This window comes from Anguilla anguilla, chromosome 15 (assembly GCF_013347855.1).
Source record: "Anguilla anguilla isolate fAngAng1 chromosome 15, fAngAng1.pri, whole genome shotgun sequence".
Taxonomy (NCBI): domain Eukaryota; kingdom Metazoa; phylum Chordata; class Actinopteri; order Anguilliformes; family Anguillidae; genus Anguilla; species Anguilla anguilla.
The window spans coordinates 28,368,688-28,392,716 of record NC_049215.1 but is presented as its reverse complement, the minus strand read 5'-3'; the positions used below and the strand labels follow the sequence as shown (position 1 = coordinate 28,392,716).

The following is a 24,029-nucleotide window of genomic DNA, read 5'->3' as shown; positions in this document are numbered from 1 at the left end:
GCTATGTATTTACCCTTTATTTCTGTGTTGAGTGGCAAGTACAACTATCTGTACAGCTATGTATTTACCCTTTATTTCTGTGTTGAGTGGCAAGTACAACTATCTGTACAGCTATGTATTTACCCTTTATTTCTGTGTGGAGCGACAAGTACAACTATCTAATTACCCTTTGCTTATCAGAGCCAGTAGTGTCCTTCTGTCTGAACAAATGCATGCATTTACACTGGTAGTTTTTAGTCTTTTACAGCCCTTGGCAAATCTCTAGGCTGTTGTGATGTAGTTTCTGTGGTTCTGTGGTCCATGGCGGGTGATGTGGCAGCAGGTCCTGTCCGTTGTTCAGCGGTGTTCACGGGTGCCGTGTCCTGCTCTTCTCCCGCAGCGCTGGCCTCGGGCGGCACCCTTCCCATCACCTCCCTGGACGGCAGCGGGAACCTCCTGTTCGCCAGCACCAGCGCGGGGAGCACCCCGAACCTGGTGACCGCGCCCCTGTTCCTCAACCCCCAGAACCTGTCCCTGCTGACCAGCAACCCGGTCAGCCTGGTGTCGGCGGGCGGGGCCGGAGGGGCGGGCGGGGCCCTCAACCTGGTGACCACCACCGCCGCCCACGGCGAGGCGCACCACAGCGTGGTAACCACGGCGAACGTGCCCGCCACAACCATCACCACAGCCTCCAAGGCCCAGTGAACTCAAGGCCACGCCCACTCATATCCTTAACCCCTCCCCTCCATTATCATTTATTTAATCATTTTGCTGCCACCAAAAAGAGGAAAAAAAAAACACTGATAAAGAGGATTTTTGTTCCTTTCTTTTTTCTTTTTTTGCGCCCCTGTCAATGCCCTTTACTTCAGACAGGGTTGTGATTGGAGGGGGCCGCGTGGTTCCTTTTGGTTTTTCCCTCCCCCTGGTGTGACCTTTGGTGTGGCAGTGCTCACCAGTCGCTGTCATTATCGTGAGGGGACCAGGAGGTCTTTCTGCAGAGGGCAGTTACCGTGGTCCCCTGAGCCCGGGTCGGGTTGGACCGGACAGTGCAGCTCTGGGTGCAGTCCTGCCACCTTCTGAAGATCACAGAAAACCTTATTTTGACTATTTTTTAAAAATATATTTCTTCTTTTTTTTCCCCCCGTTTCCTTTTTCCTCTCCAGGACTGCCTCTTGAAACTAACTTAAATTATTCTAACCAAAAAAGTGCGATAAGACTTTTTATCAACTGAGTTCTCTTACTAATGACGTTAAGATTCACTATCACATGATTGTTTCTTTTTATTTTTTTTTTATTTTAATGGCTGTTCTGTAGTTTTAGTGTCTGTGATTTTTACTTTACTGACGGGTCTGGTGTTGAGGCCATCACACTGTTTATATCAGATTTCTGACTGAAACGGCACAGAGGCTTTCTGCGTGTGTGGTCTGTTCTGTTTTTGTCTTAATTGCTGTATTTTACAGACACGCACGCGCGTTTTGTTTTGTCTCTTCTTTTTTTAAGCAGGTGAGCATTTGTGAACCTTCTCGGAGCGGTATTTAGCTTTACGTTGGTATAGCCCTGATAACAATTACAATGACGGTTAGAAGGCTTTAATATTTGTGGTAACTGACTGAACCTGCGTTGCTGTAAGCGAATCATGCAACTGGGCTGGCTTTCTAATAATATTTGTCTGTCTCGGTTTGAAACACTGATTTTTGCAGCCATTTGTATAGTTTAATGTCTAGATATGAACTACAGACTACACTGATCGAAATACTTTAGTAATATTAAGAGCTTTAAAGGGGGGCAAAATGAGACTGGGGGGGGCAGGAGGTTGGGGGGTGTTTATAGCTTTAGCGAATGTGAAGACCTGGAATTTCAGGCTGGGAATTCTCTGCACATTCTGCGAGTTGGTATTGTTTCTGAGGGGCCTGCCTCGGTGCTGTGTGTCACACGGCCTGGGGCCCTGGTCTCATTGGTTGAGGGGGTGGGGGGTGGGCGGGGCCTGCAGTGACAGAACATGTCATGGCAATCAGAATAGTCGTGGTGATGTTTCAGGAGCTCTCTTTGAATTATGTAGTGGTTGATGTTGGGGCTGTTTTATACACTTTCTGTTATTGTGAAACTTCTCCTACATGTGCACAGTGTCTGTACCAAAAACTGGATTAGAAAACTGCGGTCTGCTTGCTTTGGGAAAGTAATATTAGGAAACGTTTGACTCTATTTTTTTTTTTTTTTTTTTTGAGAGTTCTTTTAATGATAGTGTCTTTTTTATTTTCTTTTATGTTTGACAGGCCTATAATCAGATATACCAAAAATCTTTAAAACTATTGCTGTATATTATTACTGTAGCATAGCATAAATAATTTTTCAGTTATTAATAGGGGCTTTCTTTAGAACAGAAGATGATGATAATGCAATATTTTGATGATCCTTTCCAAAGACTGACTACATTTGATTTCCCTTGAGGTGCGGAAATAACGACCCTCCTTGTTCTGCTCATCGATGCCTGTATATGTGGGGGTGGGGGGGGGGGAAACCGAATTAACCAAATAGATACGGAGGAGAAATGGGTGTATGTGGGGTGTAGGAGTCACCCCGTATGAACACACCTTAGGAGGATTTCTGAAAAGCTTTAGTCTTTATCATTTGGGTTTTAGTTGGGGAAAAAAAGAGCAGATTAATTGCAACCCTTCTGTGATCATGAAATTAATATATTTGTGTTTTATTTTGAAAGTTGTTTGGGTTAGGGGTGTGGCTGGGTGTTGTCTTTGTGTGCCTGAATTATTATTATTTTTCTAAAAAACAATTTTTGCATGCCTTTCCCCCCCCTCTTGCTTGTTTCAAATGCCAGATTTTGTTATTTTATTTTATTTTTTCCTAACACGTCCGTGTTTATGGCAGTAGAAACTGTAGTGATGAATCATAGTGGGGCTGTTTTTTTTTCTTTCTTCCTGTTATCAGCCATCTAACAAAGCTTTAACCAAAGTGTTACTCTCTCTAGCTGCTGTGGCAGCAAGCGTGCGTCTGTGTGACTGGCTTTCTGACCGGCACTGTTCTGCATGCTACTGACTACTTAACCTTACACACGCTATGTTCAAATATTCCTCCCTCACCTTATTTACAGTTATTACTTTTCCCTTTTTTTTAAAATTTTTGTAAAAAATTTTTTACCCCTCATGATTTTTGTGTCATGCTCTCTGGCGGGCTTGTGAGTGATACTTGCATCGAGGAGAAAAATAAAATAAAATTAAATACCGGTCTCGGGTCTGGGGATCAGATTGTTGAGCGACGCATCACTTTTAGATGAGCATTTTGCGCAGATTCTGACCAGGTCACCTGGCCCCGATTTAGTTCTGATATCCAAAGTAGTGTGAGGCGCCTTTTGTTTTCTCCCCCCTCAACAACTACCATCTGTCAATCAGAGTATTAGTAGGACCATCCCCATCTCCCCACAGATCCCCAGTGTGTGTGAGCCCAGATAGAGCTGTGCTACACCCAGTCATTTAGCACTGTTAGCCAGCGCAAGACTCGATGGATCAAACGGCCAAGCCCTGCCAGTGTGACCAGAGCAAGGCCCTCCTGCATGCCTTTTTCATCTACGTTTCATTTTTATTTTTATTTTTTCATTTTAATAAAAAACAAAAAAAAATCATGTTACTTTCATTAAATACCTCAGTGGCACTTCTAAGCAAATAAGGTTCACTTTAAGCGAAACGAAACTACATTGTTTTCGTTAATAGACAGTAATAGAACCGTCGATTATTTGTGTGACTTTTGCTGTGCATTTTTAAGGAAACAAAAAAACAAAAAACAAAAAACAAAAAAAAAAGATGCTGTTTTTAGTAAACGATACTGAGAAAAATGCTACTACTACTATTACTACTACTACTGCTACTACTACAACTAGTACTACTATGTTTCTGGAGTGATTTCTGGTTATGCGTAATGATTCTTTTGCAGCCCTGCTTGCCGAAGCAGGTTTGTCTGTAGGCTACCTGGGAGCAGGTTTTGGGTGACTGCACACCTACAGTGCACTGCAGGCGGCCCAGTGTATGTTACTTCCCAGGTCCCTGAACTGGGCACGTGCGGTATGCTGCTAGTTAGCCTGTCGTGTCAGTCCAGGAACTTACAAAAAAATATATCTTGAATGAATTCATAAAATTTGGGGAAAGGTGTTTTTTTTAATTCTTTGATATAAATGTATTCTCATACGTAAATATTATGATTATTATCGATAGTTTTTATTTCTGAATGGGTATGTTAGCAGTTAATGAATGTAGTGGTTTGTCATGCTTATTCTCTAGAAGACAAAAATGCAAAACTTTTGACTTCCTTTTTTTATGAGAGCAATGCTAAAATTCTGTAGAGACCAAAAACTATAACCCCAGCCCTCCGCTTATGTGGGTGTGGCCTGTGGGTGAGTGGCACTGTTCTCAGGCCCCGCCCCCTCAGTGGGTTAGGTGAGGTTGCTGTGGTGCTTCTGGTGGACTCACTCTGCTACAATAGTTACCTAGGGAACAACTCAAAAGCACCCGATCTTAAACGCTTATTTTTGCTTGTATTTCTCTTGCTGGTACTACTTCTGTGCATGACTTGCTTTTTTTTTTTTTTAAATAAGTGGTTAACAATCATTTAATTTTTTTTATTATTTGTTTATGCATTTATTGATTTGCATCACAAGAGGGAGCAAGATCACTGGCTTGTGTGATTTATCACAGCTCTTCTTCAGGTCTTGTATCTTTTTCCAGTGTTCATGAAATGTAGTTCTAAACGTGCTCGTTCACGTGCACACAGTCGCTTGCGTTTCATTTGGTACATATCAGCTGACAAAATGGCAGGTGTTCAAAAGTTGTGAGTTTCAGCGTGTGTGTGTGTGTATGTGGGGAATGGTCCGCATGTTTGTGGGAGATGTGAGGGTAAATCCTTGCATATAACTCCAGTAGGCATGTGACTGGTGGAGCAGTGATTCCTGGTGATGGTCGACTGATTTGCCAGAGAAATCTCTTGTATTGTGGTTTTGTAGGACTGGTGGAAAAATGGAACTGTGTATGGAAAGCACTTGCTAGGAAATGTTTTATAGAGGAGGAAAAAAATTTAATTAGGAGAAATACAGAGGGGGAGGATGAGATGTCTTTTAAATTTGTATTTTTTTTTTTCCCCCTAAATTAAAAGAAAAAAATGAGACGATGTAGATATGTCAAAGCTGGCTCAGAATTAGCTCGTCAGAAGTCTGTGGGGGCCTTGCCCTTGTCACTGTGAGTGGCAGGAGAATAACCAATAGCATTAACCCTTGTGGGAAGGGCCCTGTGTTGCGTTGGCGTTTCACTGGTGGCAGTGAAAAGCCGCCTCTTGTGGTCACAGGCTTCAGTGAGTCAGTATAAATGGAGAGGCGTCTTATAGTTCCTCTTGTGTTGCCAGGACTGTCATGTGGGGGTGGGGTGCGGGAGGGGCAGTTCACAGTTCCGCCACAGCCTGGGGAGAGCAGGAGGGTGGTGGGGGTGAGGGCGGGGGGGGGGAGGGGGGAGGGGGGGGTAAAGGAAGCTGTTGTATACCTCATTTCTGACTCGAGACTGAGTAAACTTGCTTTAATCCTTTTTAAGAGAAGAAAAAAGAAAAACAAAAAAAAACGATCCCGCCGGAGTAGTCTACGGGCGTCCGTTTAGTGTATACCTGCGGGTGGGACGGGGGTCGTCAGGGGAGACAGCCTCAACAAACACGCTCACGAATGTCTGCTTTAAAAGGGAACGCTGCTGTTCAGAATATCTACACACTTTTTACTCCCCAGCATCCTTGTGTTTTTAAATCCTATTTTTGATTGGACCGATTCTGTTCTTTTGCGGAGTTTTCTGCACAGTACCAAAACTGCTTAGGCACGCTGTGCTCAGAAGAGCCCCCCCCCCCCCCCCCAATCCTGCCATTTTGTTATGATTTTGGACAATCCTTTGCGAGCGGCTTCCCTGCTGATTGTGAATGTAGATGAGAGAGGTGTGAGCTCTGTCTCTCCCTGGCCCCGCCCACACCCTCGGGGAAAACCAAAGACTTGTCAATGATTGTATCTAAGCCATCTCCAGTCCTGCCTCGCCCCTCTACTGTAACACAGAGAATATGCTAGCACCTGAGCAGGTACGCTGCACCTGACCGAGAACCGCAGTGCCATCTGTCCACCGACAAGGCACTCCTGACCACGCGTGCGTGCGTGCGTGCGTGTGTATATAAAGCATATATATATATATGCTCCTGTATTCTCCGGTGCTCTCACCTGTCTACAGGTAAAGCAGGTGGGTGTGCATCACTGTTAAGGCGGAGCCGGAGTGCCGGCGCACCTGCCGGAGGGCCGCCGGGCGTGGCTGTGCAGGGACGGGAGCGTCGCCGTGGACTACTCTGTCGGGCGCTTATATTAACCCTTTGTGGGCTGGGTGACGTTTATTAATACACACTGAGGGGGAGACCTGGGTGCATAGCCATCGCTCAGGATTCACTGTTTCTGTCTGTTGTCACTATGATCTCTTCCTCGTTCTGTCTCTTTCTCTCTCTCTCTCTCTCTCTCTTTTGGGTTTCATTTTATGTCTCTTGTTTTGTTCCCTATTTCATACGACACTGTTATAATGTGCGACTATGCATCGTATCCCTCAACCCTGTGTGGACTGAGTCTGGATGTCCTAGCACGTCGGTAAATGGATTTGACACTTTTTTGTTTTTCTTTTTCTTTTTCTTTTTTTAAGTCTAAGTGGGGGTTGTAGGATCTTTACAAGCTCTATTCCAAAGCAAAAATCCAAATATTAACGTTCGCCTGACGCAGATACCAAAGATGACTCTCTAACCCAACAGCCCGTGTATTAAGAGACAGAACCCAGCACCTGCATTAGACCTAACCTCAGTAATTCCAAAGCTTAGATGTATATTTTGATATTTTTCTGGGATAATTAAGGAAAAAAAAAAGGTTTTGTGTCGTTTTAAACTACTTGTTTGTTTGGTGTATTGCTCTTTTTGTCATGGCATGGAGTTAAATACAAAACTGTCTTACTCTTGGTAGGTATAAAATAGTATTTTTGTATGTTTTGGGTGTGTCTCAATGTATGTGATATCTGTTTCACTGCCCAGTTATCATGGTTTTAAATACTGGTAAAATAAAAATAAAAAATGAATGAAAAAAATAACGTGTACATATTACTTTATCGTAGGTTTCAAAAAGATGTGCATCTCTAAAAGTAAAACTTTTCACCCACTACAGTTTGGGCTGATGGAATGTGTCCCTTTTTTATTTTTATTATTATTCTTTTTAATAAACTACTCCTTTTTTTTTTTTTCTTTTTCAAAACTCGGCCTTGTAGTCCTCATTGTTGTCATGGTGATGCGGTAAGTGGCGAGTGTTTGGATCACACTAGCTGTAAGAGGGGGTAACCATCCATGTTGTTGACCCATGGGTTGGTACCTCTCTCACTTGGCTCTCTTCTTGGTTGCTGTGGGGACACATCCGTGATCTCTGTCTAAAGAGACAAGGTGGCTTAGTTCTAACAGATTTTGTAGACATTTTTTGTGAATCCGTATATATGGTAGATTTGTGTAGATGCATTCATCTGCTGTATTTTTTTGGTTTCTATTTTATTTTGTTTTTTATATATATATATATATATATAAAGAATCTTACTGTAACTGTACAGTACTTTTTTGTTGTAAACATCATTAAACCGTTTTCCAAGTGTTTTAACATTGTAATGTGTTAAATTACTTTGTTGCATCCTAATCCTGCACTCCAAATTTAAATCTCTTCACTCATACTTATTCTCTTATTCTATTTTACGTTCTTTAGATTATTTCATGATATGTAATATGTAAATGTGTGTGTGTGTGTGCACGCACGCGTGTGTGATGTAGAGTGTATGTGAATTGTAAAACATGACATTTCTAATGTTATGATACCGATCGCTTGATAAAGGCCCAGAATAAATACCTCATGGTAAAAAGCTAATTAATGCATTTATCTTGTACACATCTCCTCCTGATTCATTCAATTGGAGAATTTTGTTTAAATGGCTAAAAGCATTTTTATTTAATTTCTACACATATCACATTGAGAAAATTACAACAACTTGAATGAGCCGAAAGCTTCCCCCCCACCCCCCCCCCCCCAATATGATTGAGCTTATTTGTGCAACTTATTTACAACCGGCCTATAAAAAATGCTTGCTGTATAAACATGGAGCTTTTGCTAGATTCTTACCCCCCATTTACTCTGATACTCTTCAAAACTCAGGCGGTCCAGTATAAGGGACAGTAAGAGGACCAGGTTTTGGTGTAATGGAGAGTAATGGTCCCCATAATCATCATCTTCAACCTTTAAATGCTTCACTCCCCAGGACAAAAAGTGTTTAAACCGGTGGTGGTGTCCAGTCTTACCCGAAAAGGGTCGGTGTGGATGCAGGTTTGTGTTTTAGCCCGGCACTGAGACACCTGGTTCTACTTGGTCTTGATTGAAGGCCATGGTTAGTTAAATAGTTAATTCAGGCGTGGTGCACCCCGACTGGCCCTGTTTCTGGATACGATTGGACATGCCAGGTTTAAACCTGGTTTGGACTGTGATATTAATAATTTAAATATCAATACATGGCAGGGGGGGCTGCCTTTCAAAATACATTTTTCACATTCATGTGAAAAGGCTGAAAATTATTGGTGTTTGGGGAGGAAATTGGCAGTAATTGACCTGAACTGAAATTCACCTAAAATTTAGCGGAGTTTTGTTTCACTTGGCTGAAATTGTTTATTTGCCAATGGGCCAATGAATGTAATTCATTGTTTTTATATGATAAAACTGGGCACACTGTTGCTGCTGGAAGGAATGGACTTTGCCCAGCAACATAGAACAGAAAGCTGCACTCTACTGTGAGAGCCAGGGATTGGTCATTGTGCCGGCATGGAAAGGTCAGGGGGTCTTAAGGTCAAAGGTCACCCTGCCGTTTCTTAGCGTGGTGGCAGTTGCGGCATGTGCAGGCTGTCGTAGGTGTCCTTGGTGGCGGTGCTCAGACCCTGGGAGGGAGAAATGACCCAAATCCAGTTATTATTTGCACTATATACCATGGCTGATGGTAACAGCCATTATGACTATGAGTTTAATGCGCAAGTCTGAATATTCTATAAGATATTAAGCACATGTATTTGAAATAGGTAAATCAATTCTTACCAAACTTCTCACAAACAAGCATAAAATATCTATGTATTGTTTTACATGTTTTACATACTTTTAGAAATATATTCAAGCAAACAGAAGGATTACTGGCACTTCAACTAAACTTTGAAATTTGATTGGCCCTTGGCCACTATACTGCTTAGCTATAAAGTTTAAATGACAATCTCAAGGACAGCCCAATCAAGGATCGCTTGATGACTGGCAGACTTCATACAACTTGGTCCAGCAGTTTGTAAGATTGACGTACTGTAACTTCTAAATGGCGAAAATCAAGTGTTAATGTTCCCTGTTGTTTGAAAAAGTGCTTCTCACCTGGTACACCTGTTCATTTCTGTTTCTGCGGCGCTGTGGGGAGAATCAAATGTCAGTCGAGGAGGAAGTCCTGTCTGACCTGATTAAACAGTCATGGCGCTGAGTAGTCTTCCCTAATGCACCTGTGCATCTCACCTGTCCCCTTCCCACCTCTCACGTCCCCATTACCCGCCTCTGATTACGTTCACAGTAGGTAAATGCCTGTTGCTGTTAATTACATTAAAATAATGTAATTTGCATGTTAATTTCAGAATGCGTAGTTTACCAGTTTAAGTGAGTTCTTGGGCCACTGACTGACCCTGATTTTATTGGAAGAACACATATTCAGGCACACGTGACTCCGAGGAATGCTAATTATATGACAAACACAGAACACTTCCGTAGATTTCCACAGAGTTACTTGACTGAGAAAAATGATTACCTCCTTCTTTACTCCAATCTCTTTGTAGTTATCCTCGGTTCCTTTCTGAAGGGGCTGTGGATGTAACGTCATACAAAATGAGTTCTCCAGTTTCCCTGCCCATTGGGCAACCATGCAGTACTACATTCAGCCACAAGGTGGAGCACTTAAGCCACACTGCTTAATGAGGCGCTGTGAAGCCGAGGTGGGGGGTGGGGGGTTGGGGTGTTGGGGGCTGAGGGAAATTTGTAGACCAACATATAACAAGAGGAAGTTCTGTGAAAACAGTACTGTTAGGCTGAATTGTCTGTTTGTCACATATTACCAGGCACTGAAATTCAAATGAATGCAATCAGGGATCAACTTCTCTGAATCGTCTCCTGCTCAGTAGTCTGTTGGGTTTGTATTGCCTCTTACCGTGTACGTCTCATCATCACCCTGCCTGCGCTTCTGAAAGAAAACAGAGACAGCATATGAAGGGCTGTCTCCCGATCTCCTCAGTGCTCTCTCTGTTGTACTCGTGTGTTTTATGAAGCCCGTGCTCTTCCCCCCCATCTCCTTGTCCTCTTACCCCTCGCGAGGTTCCGGCTCCACTCTCGGCGTCGCCCGAGGGCCTCAGGACGTCGTACGCGTCGGCTGCTTTGTTCAGGCCCTGTTTGAGAACAGCGTACAGACGCGTGACTGAACGCCCGGGTCCTACGCCCAACACGTCTAACACCCCTGCGCTATAATGACCGCGGGCGCCGTCTCAATTCGCCGGCGTAGCGGAGGACGTCTCATCTGACCGCTCGCAGGCTAGCACCCAGAGCTCCTCGTCGGGGACCTCCCGCTCACTCCGCCCCTGGAGGACTGCGGCGTCTGCCGGCCTTCGATGCCTTCCGGCGCGTAATCTAAGTCATTGCCTGGGGAAGGCCAGTTTCCGAAGGCCTGTTAATGGCACTCACCATATAGATACCGTCATCTTTGGAGTCGGCCTTAGTCGGCTTGAAGTACTACACGGAGAGAGAGAGGATGAAAATAAAACTTGATTACAGTGATGCTAATGGCGCAAGAGGACGGGCAACATTTGCATAATTGACCGCGCATGGCATGACCGCATTAACGGTGAGACTCACTCTCTCTCTGAAGAAGAGCCCCGTGATGACCAGACCGTACAGCAGCAGCACCCCATCCAGGATATAGCACAGCATGGGGTCGTTCAGCCCAATTTTTGCCTCTGTAGCGTAGAGAGAGAGAGAGAGAGAGAAGAACCACTGGCTGAAATCGACGGAGGACGAGAAAGGGCGGGGTCACGCACCAGCACAGAGACTCCGGAGGAGCCCGGGATGGGGCGTCTCTTTTGGAGGCAAATGGGAGAGAGATCAGGCCAGAAACGGGATAAGAGATTAATGTGGTATGATATCCAGATATCCAGGGAGGAACTGGAGAAAAGCAAGGGGTGAACTAATTCAGCCATGGAGAAATGGAGGAGATCTGAAGGAAGAGTCGCATCAAGTCCTGATTATAACTCACCCAGGAAACCTCATTAAAAATATTAGTTTCTATCATACTGCTGTTGCAAAATGACCCTGTACATACGAGAGCTATGAAGCCATAGAAATATGATTGCTGGTTTAATGGACTTTATTTTCAGGCCAGGTAGCAAAACAACAAAAAGCTGAATCCCTGTAAAAATACAGATTTAGATTGCATGCAACACCAAAACTGTAGTATCCCAGAAAGTCCATCTCATTGAACCTCTGCAGGTGGGGATCCACATACCAGAATGCATTTGACACCCAGTTAATGAATATCCAGGCAAGGCTGATATATTTTACAATGCTAGAAATATTAATTTTCAGTTTACCTGTCAATTAAATGAAATACAAATAATGCAACAGAACTTTTTAAAGTTAATTCAAATATATGTTTTAAAATTATTGATGAGAACTTAACACAATTTTCAATAATGTTGGTTCCTTACTCAACTTATAGGAGACCAATACTAAATTCAGAGAAAGGGGAATTGTTTAATCAAGATGTGTCATATGAAACACTGAAAAAGAGCATTCCAGTCAACAGCCTCTCCACATAAAAGTTATCATTATGCACCATTAGAAGAATTAGTGAATTCAATATTATTTGTATAGTGTTTAGACAGATATTGTCACAAAGCATGTGCATTAGATCGGGAGTCTCGGCGGCATCATTTCAACAAAACGTATGGCAGCGTTAGAAAACCTGGGTACTGGGGACTCCTGCGTTTGCAGCTTTTTGTTACAGCTAAATTCATGCTCAATTAAGATAACGAACTTAAACACGCGTGTTCAGCTAATAGTTCTCCTTAAAACAATGAACACAAGGCAGGTTTTGCTTCGTTATCAATTTGCTTTTTTCTTTGAATCTTCTTCATCATTATCTACCAGACGTTTAGTTTTAGTGGTCAGGTGTCCATGCACTCACCAATTAGGACCCTAGTGATTCGCCTCGGTGTAACTTTTTTTTTTTTTTTTTTTACCTCTTCGTGTAATCGTTTGCAATATATAACAATAAGCGCAATGTGACTATGGTGCTTTTATTCTTCATGGCATGCACAGTAATTTCTGAAATGGCAAATAATCCCTCGAAAGATGAAAAGCGGCTAATAAAAAAATTCTGGAATAGTACTTGTGGTTGGAACGAAAACCAGGGTACATAGGGTGCCCCCAGGACCTAGCTCGAGAACCAATAACCAAAAGTTACGTCAAATAAGGCCCGTCTGCTAAAGTAGCTATGTGAAACGAATGTTACGATAACGTACTATAGCCCAGTGTTGATGCAAGGCATATTTACTTCGACAATAAGCATGACAAAACAATTGTTTTGAGCTTTAAAAAAAAAAAGGTTGCACGGCACACAACCCGGCGTTCTCGAAGCATAAAAATGTGATGCATTCTGAAAACGCTAGCGTCGCAACATTCTATTCCGTTTCGAGTTTAAGATGCATCTGTAGTAATTCACAAAATCCTGTGCATCTGTAGTAATTCACAAAATCCTGTGGATAACACAAATATTCTGCCGGGAAACGGGTGAATTCGTGTAAATCGCATCAACGTATCCACACAAAAAGCACACAAAGGATCCTGTCTACCGCCATGCAAAACAACAGCAGCAACGACAAGCTAATTAGAAACTGCATGCTTCTCTGTTTTGACTGTGACCATGCAAATAAAATGACCTCGATGTGCAGGTGAAAGCTGGAACGCTATCGTTTCAGTAATTCTGAAAAATAACTGAGAGTCACACTGCCCCTGTCAAACAACGTAACAATTCCCAATCGTGTTAAGCACATCTATATATTGTATCCTTACAACCAATCAGAGGCCAAAAATAGTCGCACAAGGACAGGATTGGTCCAGCATGTCCGCTGAAGACTTCGACGTTAGTCGGACGCGGCAATGCCATGCGTTTTCTTTAAAAAAAAAAAAAAAGAATGAAGCGAACACTAATAAATAACCTCGCAAGTTTTCTTCGGGAAAACCAAAGCATTGGAATCCTAAAACTATAATTCAAAGTTGTATAGCCAAGCATAAATATTTTTTTTTACCCTAAAATGTCTGCCCAACGACAACAGTGAGGACCCCTGGTTAGAATCAAGGGTGTAGCACAGGGGTGCCCAATCCTGTTTTTGGAAGTCTACCGTCCGGTCGGTTTTCACTCAAACCCGAATAAAGCACACCTCATTCAACAGCCACAGATCTCATTGAGCTACTAATGAGTAGAATCTGGCTTGCCAAATTATGGTTGGAACATGAACAGGTTACTCTACAGGGTTGGAGTCCTGATCTATGTGGTCACTTCTGGCACTACGATCTTTACTTCACTCTAGTGTGTTTCTTTTGCACCTCTGCACCTTGAACTAATGCACTTGTTGTATGTCACTCTGGATAAGAGCGTCTGCTAAATGCCTGTAATGTAATGTAATGGTTGAAATGAAAACCTACAGGATGGTAGATCTGCAGGAAGAGAATAGGGCAGCCCTGGTGTAGCACAAAATTCTGTGCCCTGTGAAAATACAATCTCTGTGGGCCCCTTTAAGATTGCGGTCCAAAACAAATGTTTTGGTCCAGGCCTTTTGAGGCCACCTCCTCTGAGGCCCTGGGTAGTCTGCTCCAGCATTACACCCTTCGTTAAAATGCCCCACGCCAGACTGAGATCAAGAGGCTGAAAGCTTAGAGTGGTCCCCACAGTATGACTGCAGATTGCTTGCTAACTTAGAAAATGTACTTGCAAATTCCTTTAATCTATACATTTGACTATTTATTACAAGAATAGGGGCACAGTGATTTATTCAAGAGCATGTATTCGAAAGTATTTTTATGAAGTGCAGCATAGTGAACAGTGTTTTGGAAAGTTACGTGCATGCTGCAAGCAAATCACAATTTTCTTTGCAGCAACATTGTACAGTTCTGTTTCTTCTTGTGCCAGATTTACGAAATTAAATTTGAAAAAATGTTGATGGAAAGAACAACATTGCATAATAACTCGCATATGTCTCTGAGATGAATGAGCACAAAGATGAATGAGCTCTCTGTTGAAAATTACTCAATACATTAAAAAATATACTGAAGCAAAATGACATCCATGTCACTGAGATATACATTTGCCACTGTGGTAACAGTTACAGGGAGAAACACATTGTGTATCTAAGAGAGAAAAGGTCCTTTATCACTGCACAGATGCCCACACACACACACAAACATGTACACACACACACACACACATGCATGCATGCACACGGGCACACACACACGCGCGCATACACACACACACACACACACTCAAGTTGCAGCAAGTGCCTAGATGTGCTGATGAATTTAAAATCAGCCTGGTTTCTGTTACATGTAGAAGCATAGTAAAACAGTAGCCCATTAAAGCTTCGCTGCTGTACGTTGCCAGAACAGCTAGCCGCATACACGCCGAGCGTGGGCGGTTTATGTAGCCTCTCTCGCGGTCTGCGCGACTCAAGCTGCATGCAGTTCAGTGGTTTTCCTCTGCTGTTGAGAGCTTTCCGAGTTTGCGTCAGACCTGGGTGGGGGTGGGCTTGAGGGGGTAGGCGCAGGAGGTGGGGGGGGGGGGGGGTTGTCTGTGCTGATGAGCTGAGCTGAAACCGTGAGGGGTCTTAATTGCAAGACCTGCCTGCTGGTTTGAGCAGCTCCTCCAAATGGCCCCTGTGTGGCCACACGTCTCCATGTTCAGCTTTTCTGTAGGTCAGAGGTCAGAGGGGCACAGGAGCACCCCTCGTGCCTCCCTCATCGCCCCCCCCCCCCCCCCAGGGCCCGGGCCCCCCGCCCCTGACCTATGAGTACCCAATGACTCATGAAGGATTCCCCAGCAGACATCTCAGTCTCGGGCTAACATTGAATCACGCAGGCACTGGCTCAGAGAGGAGGAAAACATTTAGGGGTTACCTGCGCAAGAGAAAGCCCTTTAAAACCCTTTGATGGTTTGCAAGGTTTTTTGGAATGTTTTTTTTTTCTTTTTTCAAAATTTTAAGTGTTCTAGAACTTCATTGATTTCAATTACCAACAGTGATTGTTGCTGTTCAGAGCATTAGAATGTCCAGTAAAGAACATTCTAGTCACATACTTGACATCTTACACCTTAAAAGGTTCCTATTAATAGGAAACTACGGTGCAAGAAAAGTAACACAAAAGTGCAACTGTATTCATACTGTTTGAGAGGATTTCACAAATCATATGACAAGCTCCTCAGGAGCTAAAGTGATACTGCACTGTGAAACTCAGCATACTCTAACAATGGCCAAGTAAAATTTACTTCCTGATTTTTATGTCTGAAACACACTCCACTATGTTCTAAATTTAAAATTATAGCATTGGGAAGATTACCACAGATATTTTCTTCCACCATAAATATTTATGACATTTTTCATACATTGTTTCCATTCGTGTTAGTTTAAGTCAATAAATGATTTTTGTGACTGAATAGGGAAACAAAGACAGCCTAAGATAACATCACTTGGCAGAATATTTTATAGAAGGAGCATTTAAAATAAATAGAATTAAGTATGTATCATATTCATCCAATAGCTTGTACTGTAGGCTACTCTCTACCATTGTTTATTGGTATCACTCTGAAATTTGGCCTTGGTTCCACACATTGTCCATATATGGCCCCCATGACTGAACAGGCAATCTATTATGACACAAGCTGCTCTTAAAAATACAAATTTCACCATAATTATAGTATAGTTACAGTTGTTAGTACTTTTACAATTTTAAACATTACACGTCATTGTCAATAGTTTCATTGGATTGCTATTTTCTCTTCAGAATCATATTAACTGTCATATCATGCATTTGTTGTAAAGTTACGAATTTAAGGAAACATGAAAATATTGTTATATTTATTTTACGTATTAAACTGCTCTAAAATTTAAACTCTTTTTTCCCCCGCTCTTAGAGGCTGTTGCACGTATAGAACCGTGTTTGTTTGATATTATTGATGTGAATGTTTTCACAGGAAGTGTTCAGCTACAGAGAGGCCTACGCTCTTTTCACATTTTTATCCGATCAAAGCTGGAGGTCACTTCCTAACATCTATTTTTAAGTCTATGCAACTTTTTAGGTGCTGGTGATCAAGATTTCAGCAGGCTAGACGTCAGTGATATGCTGCTCTTGTATGTCAAAGTTCAAACAGTAAAATCATTTCTATTTTCTATGTTCAGGACTTGAATGTGTCCTTTGATTGCTTTTTATCGTGCTCTATATTTCATTGTATCGTACTAAAGAAAAGAAAGGTTTGAATCCCATCTACGAAGTTAGCCGCACTTGAGATAAGAGGTTAAAAATTAACAAAAGTACTACAGTGTTTGAGTTTATGCTTGGTGTTTCCAAAGTGTGTACGTAGGAGAAGGCCCCAACTCCCAACAGCAATACAGTTATCTGTATTGTGGGAATGAAGCAACTTTGTGAGCTTTGTAATGAAAATCAAATGAATGCTAATGCCTAGCGTACGCTGCAGGACTTTTAGTAAAGACTTTTCGAGATGTTAACAAAATCCTAAGAAAATCCCCAGTCTTTGCACGATCGCTGAGCACCGCCGCCACCAACGGTCCTTTAATGTGGGATGGTTAGAGGCTCAATCGCAGCTCTCCAGTCCTAAGCTAGTCTGCGACTTGCGGGAACATCAGACTTATTTGATAACTGATTTTATCACAAGTCTTTGGCCATGGCTTTGGTAGTGTGTGACCACAGCCTGTGACTACGCTTACAGAGTGAGGGTTCCTAGGTTGGAAATAACAGCGATTTTCGTAAGACAGTCATTAAATGTGAGATGCTCTCTGTTCGTAGGATTTTCAAAGTTGTGTAGTGCACACCAGGCATCTAATCTAATCGACCCAATTTGGATCTAATGAGAGAACCTGTGAAGATGATAGCAACGGTGCTATATAACAGAAGAATAAACACATTTAGTTTGCATGGAAGATTAGGAAAAATGGATTTCAACGGAAAAATCGAAATTCATGTTCAAAGTTCTCATTTAAATATCCACAAATGCTGAGTGTACATCTGTCATATGCCAGTGTGACACCCCTGGGAGGGAGATGCGGCAGTGCCGGGGAACATCGTTGTTTGTCACATGGAGAGAGAGAGTGCGCACACACACAAACATGAAATAAAATAAACGCCATCTTCACCCTTCACCCTGACGGGTTCCAGGCAAAAACAATAAACGAAAATAACGAAGACAAAAGAAAATAAAGCAGAGCGACACCTATTTCAGTTCCCCGCTCTGTAGCAGGCCTGCTTTCCAGCAGACCAGCTCCTACGACTTTTCAGTGAGGGGATTACTTTTTCCCATCTTTTTAAAAAAAGAAACAAAACTGAAATTAAATGCACCGCAAATAAAGAATTAAACTTAGCGTTAGCACCCGGTCTTGGCCCCAAACTATGGAGAGCAGCACACCTTTAAGCACCTGGGCTGATTAGCTAACGCAGCCCAGGTACGTGTGCTCTCTCCATCAGCCGACTCAGCTGAGACCAATCCGTCCCCAATCTTAATTTTAGGAAACTGCAAACCTACAGGACCAACACATGGGCATGCATCACATTTTGTCTCTGAACTTGCACTCAATCTTACTGCACTTTAATTGTGGAAGTAGACCTCTAGTCATTCCCGATTTAAAATTTTTATTTTTTATTTTGTTTTTATTCTATGTACTTTGTACTTTCTTTGTTCCTTTTGCTTTTATTTATGTAAAGCACACTGGGTTGCCTCTGTGTATGAAGTGTGCTATAGAAATACATTTTGATTGACTGATTGATTGATTGATTGATTGATTGATTGATTGAACTGTGGAATTGCTGCCTTCAGGGTTTTTATACGTACCCGCTTCAGTAATATTATAACTGATGCAAATTTCTTCAAAGTGTTTATATTTACCCACCGTGTCAAAAAAAAGTATAGAGCTTACTGCATATTTATAAAGTAACAGGCTGTTGCTTTCTTTCATTCTAGTGGACATTCATAATGAAAAGGTCTTCATCGGTGTTAAATAAAAGCAAAAACTCATGTAAAACAATGTGTGGTTTTGTAATTTCATCTGCAAATTTCTCACAGATATTGCATATATATATACCTTACAGACAATTATACAATTCTATTTGTGAATTGAATTACTGTTATTCATACTGAGATATATGCTTGATCAGTTCCTTACCCATTGTACAGGAAACAGTGTAGTATAATGGGTAAGGAACTGGGATTTTAACTAAAGGTTGCAGGTTTTATTTCCAGCCAGGACACTGCCCTTATACTCTTGATCAAGGTACTTAACCTAAATTGCTTCAGTATACACTCAGTGGTCACTTTATTTGTAACACCCCTGCGTTAACACAAATAGCTTACTCCCCCAAACCACATAGCTGCAATACATGAAGCATGCAGACACAGAGAAGAGGTTCAGTAGTTGTTCAACCAAACATTAAAATGGGAAAAGATGCGTGATCTAAACGTCTTTGACTGTGGTATGATCATTAGTACCGGACATGGTGGTTCTAGAATCTCTCTAAAATAGCTGTCCTCCTGGGATTTTCTTGCGTTACATTACCACAGAGAATGGCACGATGAACAAAAACAAAAAAAATCTAGTGAGCAACAGTTCTGTGGCCGAAACCACCATGTTATCGAGAGAGCTAAGAGGAGAATGGGCAGGCTCATTCAAGCTAACAAAAAACCACAAATGCTCAAACGACACCTGTTTGCAGCAGTGGTGCGCCGAAGGGCATCTCCGAACTCACAACGTGTCGGATCTTGAAGTGGACAGGCTGCAGCAGCAGAAGACTATGGCGGGTTCCATTCCGGTCCGGTATAGAACAGGAGCGCCTGCCACAGGCACGTGATAACCAAAACTGGACGATTGGAAAAACGTTGCCTGGTCTGTTGAAGCTCGATTTCTGCCGTGACATGGCATGGATGGTAGGGTCAGGAATTTGGTGTAAACAACATAGATCCTTGGATCCATCCCGCCTCGTGTCAGTGGTACAGGCTGCTGGTGGTGGCGTAATGGTGTAGGGAAAGTTTTCTTGCCATGCGAGGCCCCTAAATGCCAGCTGAGCATCATTTGAATGCCACAGCATACCTAAGAATTGTTCCTGACCGTGTGCATCCCTTTATGGCCACAAAAGTCGACCCTTTTTCAAACGAAAGCTTCCACCAGGACAGCGCACGATGTCACAAAGCACTCAACATCTCAAGCTGGTTCCACAAACATGACTGTGACTTCGGTTTAGTCTAATGGCCTGCACAGTTCGCCGACTGCAATTCAATAGGGCGCTTTTGGGGATGAGGTGTAAGGAGAGGTTCCCTGCCTTAATGTACGGCCGAAAAATCTGTGGGACCCACGTGATGCTATCGAGGCAACAAGGACCAAAATCCTAAAAGGAAGCAAAAGGGTGTCCGACCCAGTACTAGATAGGTAGAGTGTATATCCAAGCTGTATAAACGGGTACTAAAAAAATGAAATGCAGAAGTTGTATAAGTTGCTCAGGATATCAACTAAATGCTAAATACCTTTAATACAATGGACACATAAATAAACCCAAAATGGTTAGCTGAGCGGTTTCAAATTTTTAATTTCTAAACTTTCTAATTTTAAACTAAAAACATGACACTTTTAATGTCAAAACCTTTGAAATTAATGGTTAATGTCAAAACATTTGAGATAAAAGTTGAGATTTATTACTTTCGAACTCAAAATATTTGCCTTTTATCGTCAAAATAAGTTTAAGATTAAAGTCAAAGCTTTAGAGATTTGAACGGAAAACTTTCAAGTTTGAGTTCAAATGTTTAAAGTTTTAAAGTTGGCTTTTGGCTTTAAAGTCAAAACTGAGATTAAATGTCAAAACTTCAAAGATTTATGTCAAAATGTTTGCGAAAACCTTTAAATTCTAAACTTTTCATTTCCAAAGTCAAAACTTATTCATTTTACATTTTAAATTCAAAATTTTAAAACAAGATTTGACTTTAATCTCAAACATTTTGACTCTAATTTTTTTTTTAATGTGAAAATTTTATCTATAAACATTTTATCGCTAAAAATCGCTCAAAGGTTTATTCAACTAAATATTTTTCCAATTAATATAGAATTAAATTTAAATTCCAGATTAAAATGAAATTCCATATAAGCCATGCTATATTTTTTAGGTCCCGTTATCTCAAGATCACAACTTATTATCGACTTGTATTCTCGACATAACAGAAGTTGTTTTACCATGATCACAAATTATTCACCTTGTGATCTTACGGTAGACATAACAAAACTTGTTTTCTTGTGATTGTGATCTTGTGAGCTTGAAAAGCAAAAGTCTTTTCTTGAAAACAACCTGCGTCACAAACAGGGATTAACTCAAGCACAAATCATGTCGTGTTAATCAATAAGACAACTTCCAGGTTTCTGCCTGCAAATATATCCCTAGTTCTACCTGTGTCAGCCCCAGGTCAAAGTAAACCTCAGAGTTGTCCATTATCGATAAACATCCCGTAACATGATTTCAGAGTACCCCAGGGGTGCAGTGAATACTGCTGTTGCGTCACAGCACGAAGGTACCGAGTTCGAACCCTGACTGAGGGCCTATCTGTGTGGAGTTTTCATGCTCTCCCCATGTTTACAAGCATTCAGCAGACACAACTTTTTACATAGCATTTACATAGCATCCATTCATACAGCTGGATACATTCTGAAGCAATGCAGGTTAAGCACCTTGCTCAAAAGTGCAATGGCAGTGTCCTACCCAAGAATCGGAACCTATGACTTTTAAGTTACAAGACCAGTTCCTTACCCATTATCCTATACTGCCGCCCATGTCCGTGTGGGTTTCCGCGGGTGCTCCTGTTTCCTCCCACAGTCCAAAGACATACAGTAGGCCAATTGGAGATTCTAAATTACTTGTAGGTATGAATGTGTGGGTGAATGGTGAGCAGGCATTGTCATGGGCGGACATCCAGGATGTAGTATTCATGTCTCTTGCCCAATGCAAGTTGGGGTCGCCTCCAAAACTTGAAACTCAAAATAAATGCCAAAGCTTGAGACTAAAGTCAAAGCTACTGACTTCCACAATAAACATTTAAGACATTTGACTTTTTACAGCAAAACTTTTTAGTGTTTGTTTGCATCAAAACATTTTTTTTTAACTTTTAACTTTGAGAGTTTTGAGAACAGTGCTTAAATGTTTGAATTTCTAAAGTCCAGATTAATTCCAGAACCTTTCAGTAGTCAAAAACGCAAAACATTTGACTTTTAAACCTAGAACGTTAAGAGTTTTAAACTAAAAAAGTTTGACATCGAAACCTTTGACATTTATGTGAAAAATTGAGATTAAAGCCAGAACTGCTGTAATGCTATAATTACTGTCATAATTTTCAAGTTTTAGTGGAAACAAAATCATATCACATCAGTTTGCTGTCTCTCTGGCTTGAGTGACAGCTCTTAACAAAACAGTACTTCGAAATTTGGGCTCGGGCGGTACTTGACAAGTCCACTTCAGCACACCCCCATTGTGAGAACGCGTGTGGTAAATTAACGATAAAATGAAAATGTCATTAATGCGTGACAGTTTTACCTGTTTAGTAAGTTTAATATGTTCTTCTGAAAGGTTAGTGTGGGCCCTTTTTGGCCTATGTATTCACTTGCACACTCATCTAGTGAGACCCTCATAGCATACCACAGACACCTAATGTTATATTTATAAAATTCTAATAAATGCATTTGGAGTGCATTACGTATACGTGTGTATAATAAATTAATAAATGATTACAATTTAGGATAAATATTTCAATTTCTGTAGGTTTTTGGAGAGCTTTACTCAGATCCTAACGCACTGTATTAAAAAATGGAAGAATCAACAAGAGTTTTTAAGTGGAAATGATAACAGAACAGAAAGTTTAAAACTAGGATACACATCCTGATTTTCAGAAAGCATCTGATGCTTGTTCTTTAAACGGTTTTAGTAGATGCATAGCATTTTTATGAACTGGAAACATTTCGCAATGCCGTGCAGACATGGACGCTGAGCAGCTACGCGTCAGATTATAACATGATTAAACATTGCATTTTAATATATAAAACATGATTTACAGAAAAATTCTCATTCGAGTTTCCCAAATTGCAACAATGACAATACATGAACGATGACTCTGTTGCACGATCCTAATGTTTTTGTGTTGTAATTTAACCAAGTTGCAAGGTTAGCAGAGACTCAAGTTTCCGGAGTACCATAGGTAAACATGCCCATCACGATATATTTAAATATTTCTTTACATCTTCAGTAAGCATTGCAATTTTTCTCATTTTTTTATTTGCCCTTATCGTAAGAAGGTGACCCTGAGTTCTGATGAAGTGAATGCTTATGAACGCAAGGCCCTATAATTTAAAAAAAAACAACAACAAAAAAATACAAAGACAATACGCTAAATATTCTTGGGAAACAGGTGGTATTTTTCCTAAGCAAGTGACAGCAACGGAAAGGAAACGGTTTCTCCACTCAGCTCGTCTAAAAATGCACTAGACGTGATACAGATAAAGAGGGGAAAAGAGTCAGTTACAGCCCCAGCGCGTGAACCTGTGGGGCCTCTGATACCCGGAAGGTACCGCAGGCTGCATAGGGCAGTGCAGTACTCTGGTCCCGACCGTTCCTACAGACCTGGTTACTCTGACATATGGTGCACGTCTAGAGTTTTTCAGTCTATACAGAGTGAAGCAGTAAAAACGCTGACAGGCCTGCCCCAAATTGGCGAACTGCAGCAAAAGTCCATGCATGTAACAGGAGTAAAAATCTGAGAAGCTGATATGGGGGGAGGGGGGGGGTTCATGTTAGGTTGCCCTCCCCTACACAATCTCCTGCCGCGATTGTCGGGTGGGGGGGGGACTTAGACGACCTTTTAAGTGAAGATAAAAATGGCACCTGGTCTTGACAATTTTCTGTCAATTTCCACCAAGTTTTCACTACACACATCAACTTACACCTTGGAAAAGAAACAGTTTCTCACTCAATGCATTAATGAGCCAACGTATGAAATATGAACGAGTTTGAGCCGTAAAGTGTTCTGTTCTCCTGGGCTACATGTGTGCTGAATACAGTGTTATGCAGGTAGTGCACGGGTCGGGCTGTTACCTGCAGACGGTACCGCCATGGCCAGGACCACCAGAAGGCCGGTCCCCCGGAGATCCATCGCCTTCGCTCGCTTCTTCTCCTTTTCTTTAGACTGTTTTTGTGAGTGACAGGCTCCCACAGAGGCTGCTCAGCGAGAGAGCGAGAGAGAGAGAGAGAGAGACAGCTCTGACTCGTCTCTCCATCAAAGTCAAAGTCTGCTGACAGGAAGTGGCTTCACTCTACCGCCCCACCTGCTAACTGGGCTCTAACGCATGGCCCACTTTCTCGAAATCTGACATGGTGGGGGGGGGGGGGGGGTCCTGTGGGGGGTCGGGTGCCAGAGGTGGTTAGGGGAACATTGGGGGGGGGGGGTGGAGTATTGGCCGCAGCTTGTGCAAGGTGTCGATGTCTGAGCATTACAAGTTAATAGTGGTGTTGACATACAGAGAGCAGAAGAGGCCCCCTTCTTTCCTGTCTCTGTGTATACATGCAGCCTATAACTCAAGACCATTTAAAAAAGAAATATACATAAGCCATGGAT

At 41.9% G+C, this 24,029-nt stretch overlaps 2 protein-coding genes across 17 annotated transcripts in view; one reads left to right on the top strand and one right to left on the bottom strand.

Annotated features, from left to right (window-relative positions):
• pou2f1b (POU class 2 homeobox 1b) overlaps nt 1–3,764 on the top strand; it is a 28,650-nt gene extending 24,886 nt beyond the window's left edge. For all 15 annotated transcript variants that reach the window (XM_035393173.1, XM_035393172.1, XM_035393169.1 and 12 more), the window contains exon 14: nt 380–3,764. In XM_035393173.1, the coding sequence (XP_035249064.1) occupies nt 380–684 (305 nt within the window). In that variant the 3' untranslated portion in view covers nt 685–3,764. The remainder of the gene's footprint in view (nt 1–379) is intronic.
• Nucleotides 3,765–7,986: 4,222 nt separating this feature from the next.
• On the bottom strand, nt 7,987–23,766 carry LOC118213862 (T-cell surface glycoprotein CD3 zeta chain-like). Of its 2 annotated transcripts, none has more exons than XM_035393075.1 (8): nt 23,510–23,766; nt 10,973–11,073; nt 10,802–10,849; nt 10,429–10,509; nt 10,275–10,307; nt 9,879–9,932; nt 9,458–9,490; nt 7,987–8,985 (listed from the first exon to the last, which is right to left on the bottom strand). In XM_035393075.1, the coding sequence occupies exons 1-8, from the start codon at nt 23,565–23,567 to the stop codon at nt 8,920–8,922; spliced, it is 474 nt and encodes a 157-aa protein (XP_035248966.1). In that variant the 5' UTR covers nt 23,568–23,766; the 3' UTR covers nt 7,987–8,919. The 2 variants fall into 2 exon arrangements, with proteins under 2 accessions (XP_035248966.1, XP_035248967.1); XM_035393076.1 differs by lacking the exon at nt 23,510–23,766 and adding an exon at nt 13,054–13,651.
• Nucleotides 23,767–24,029: the final 263 nt, after the last annotated feature.

Bases quoted from the DNA above. Each gene is read 5' to 3' on its own strand.
- LOC118213862 (XM_035393075.1), bottom strand. From the start codon at position 23,567: ATGGATCTCCGGGGGACCGGCCTTCTGGTGGTCCTGGCCATGGCGGTA. The intron at 9,933-10,274 runs GTAAGAGGCAAT...TTACATCCACAG, and splicing joins GTGATGATGAGACGTACACG to CCCCTTCAGAAAGGAACCGA. The intron at 9,491-9,878 runs GTAATCATTTTT...TTCTCCCCACAG, and splicing joins AGATTGGAGTAAAGAAGGAG to CGCCGCAGAAACAGAAATGA.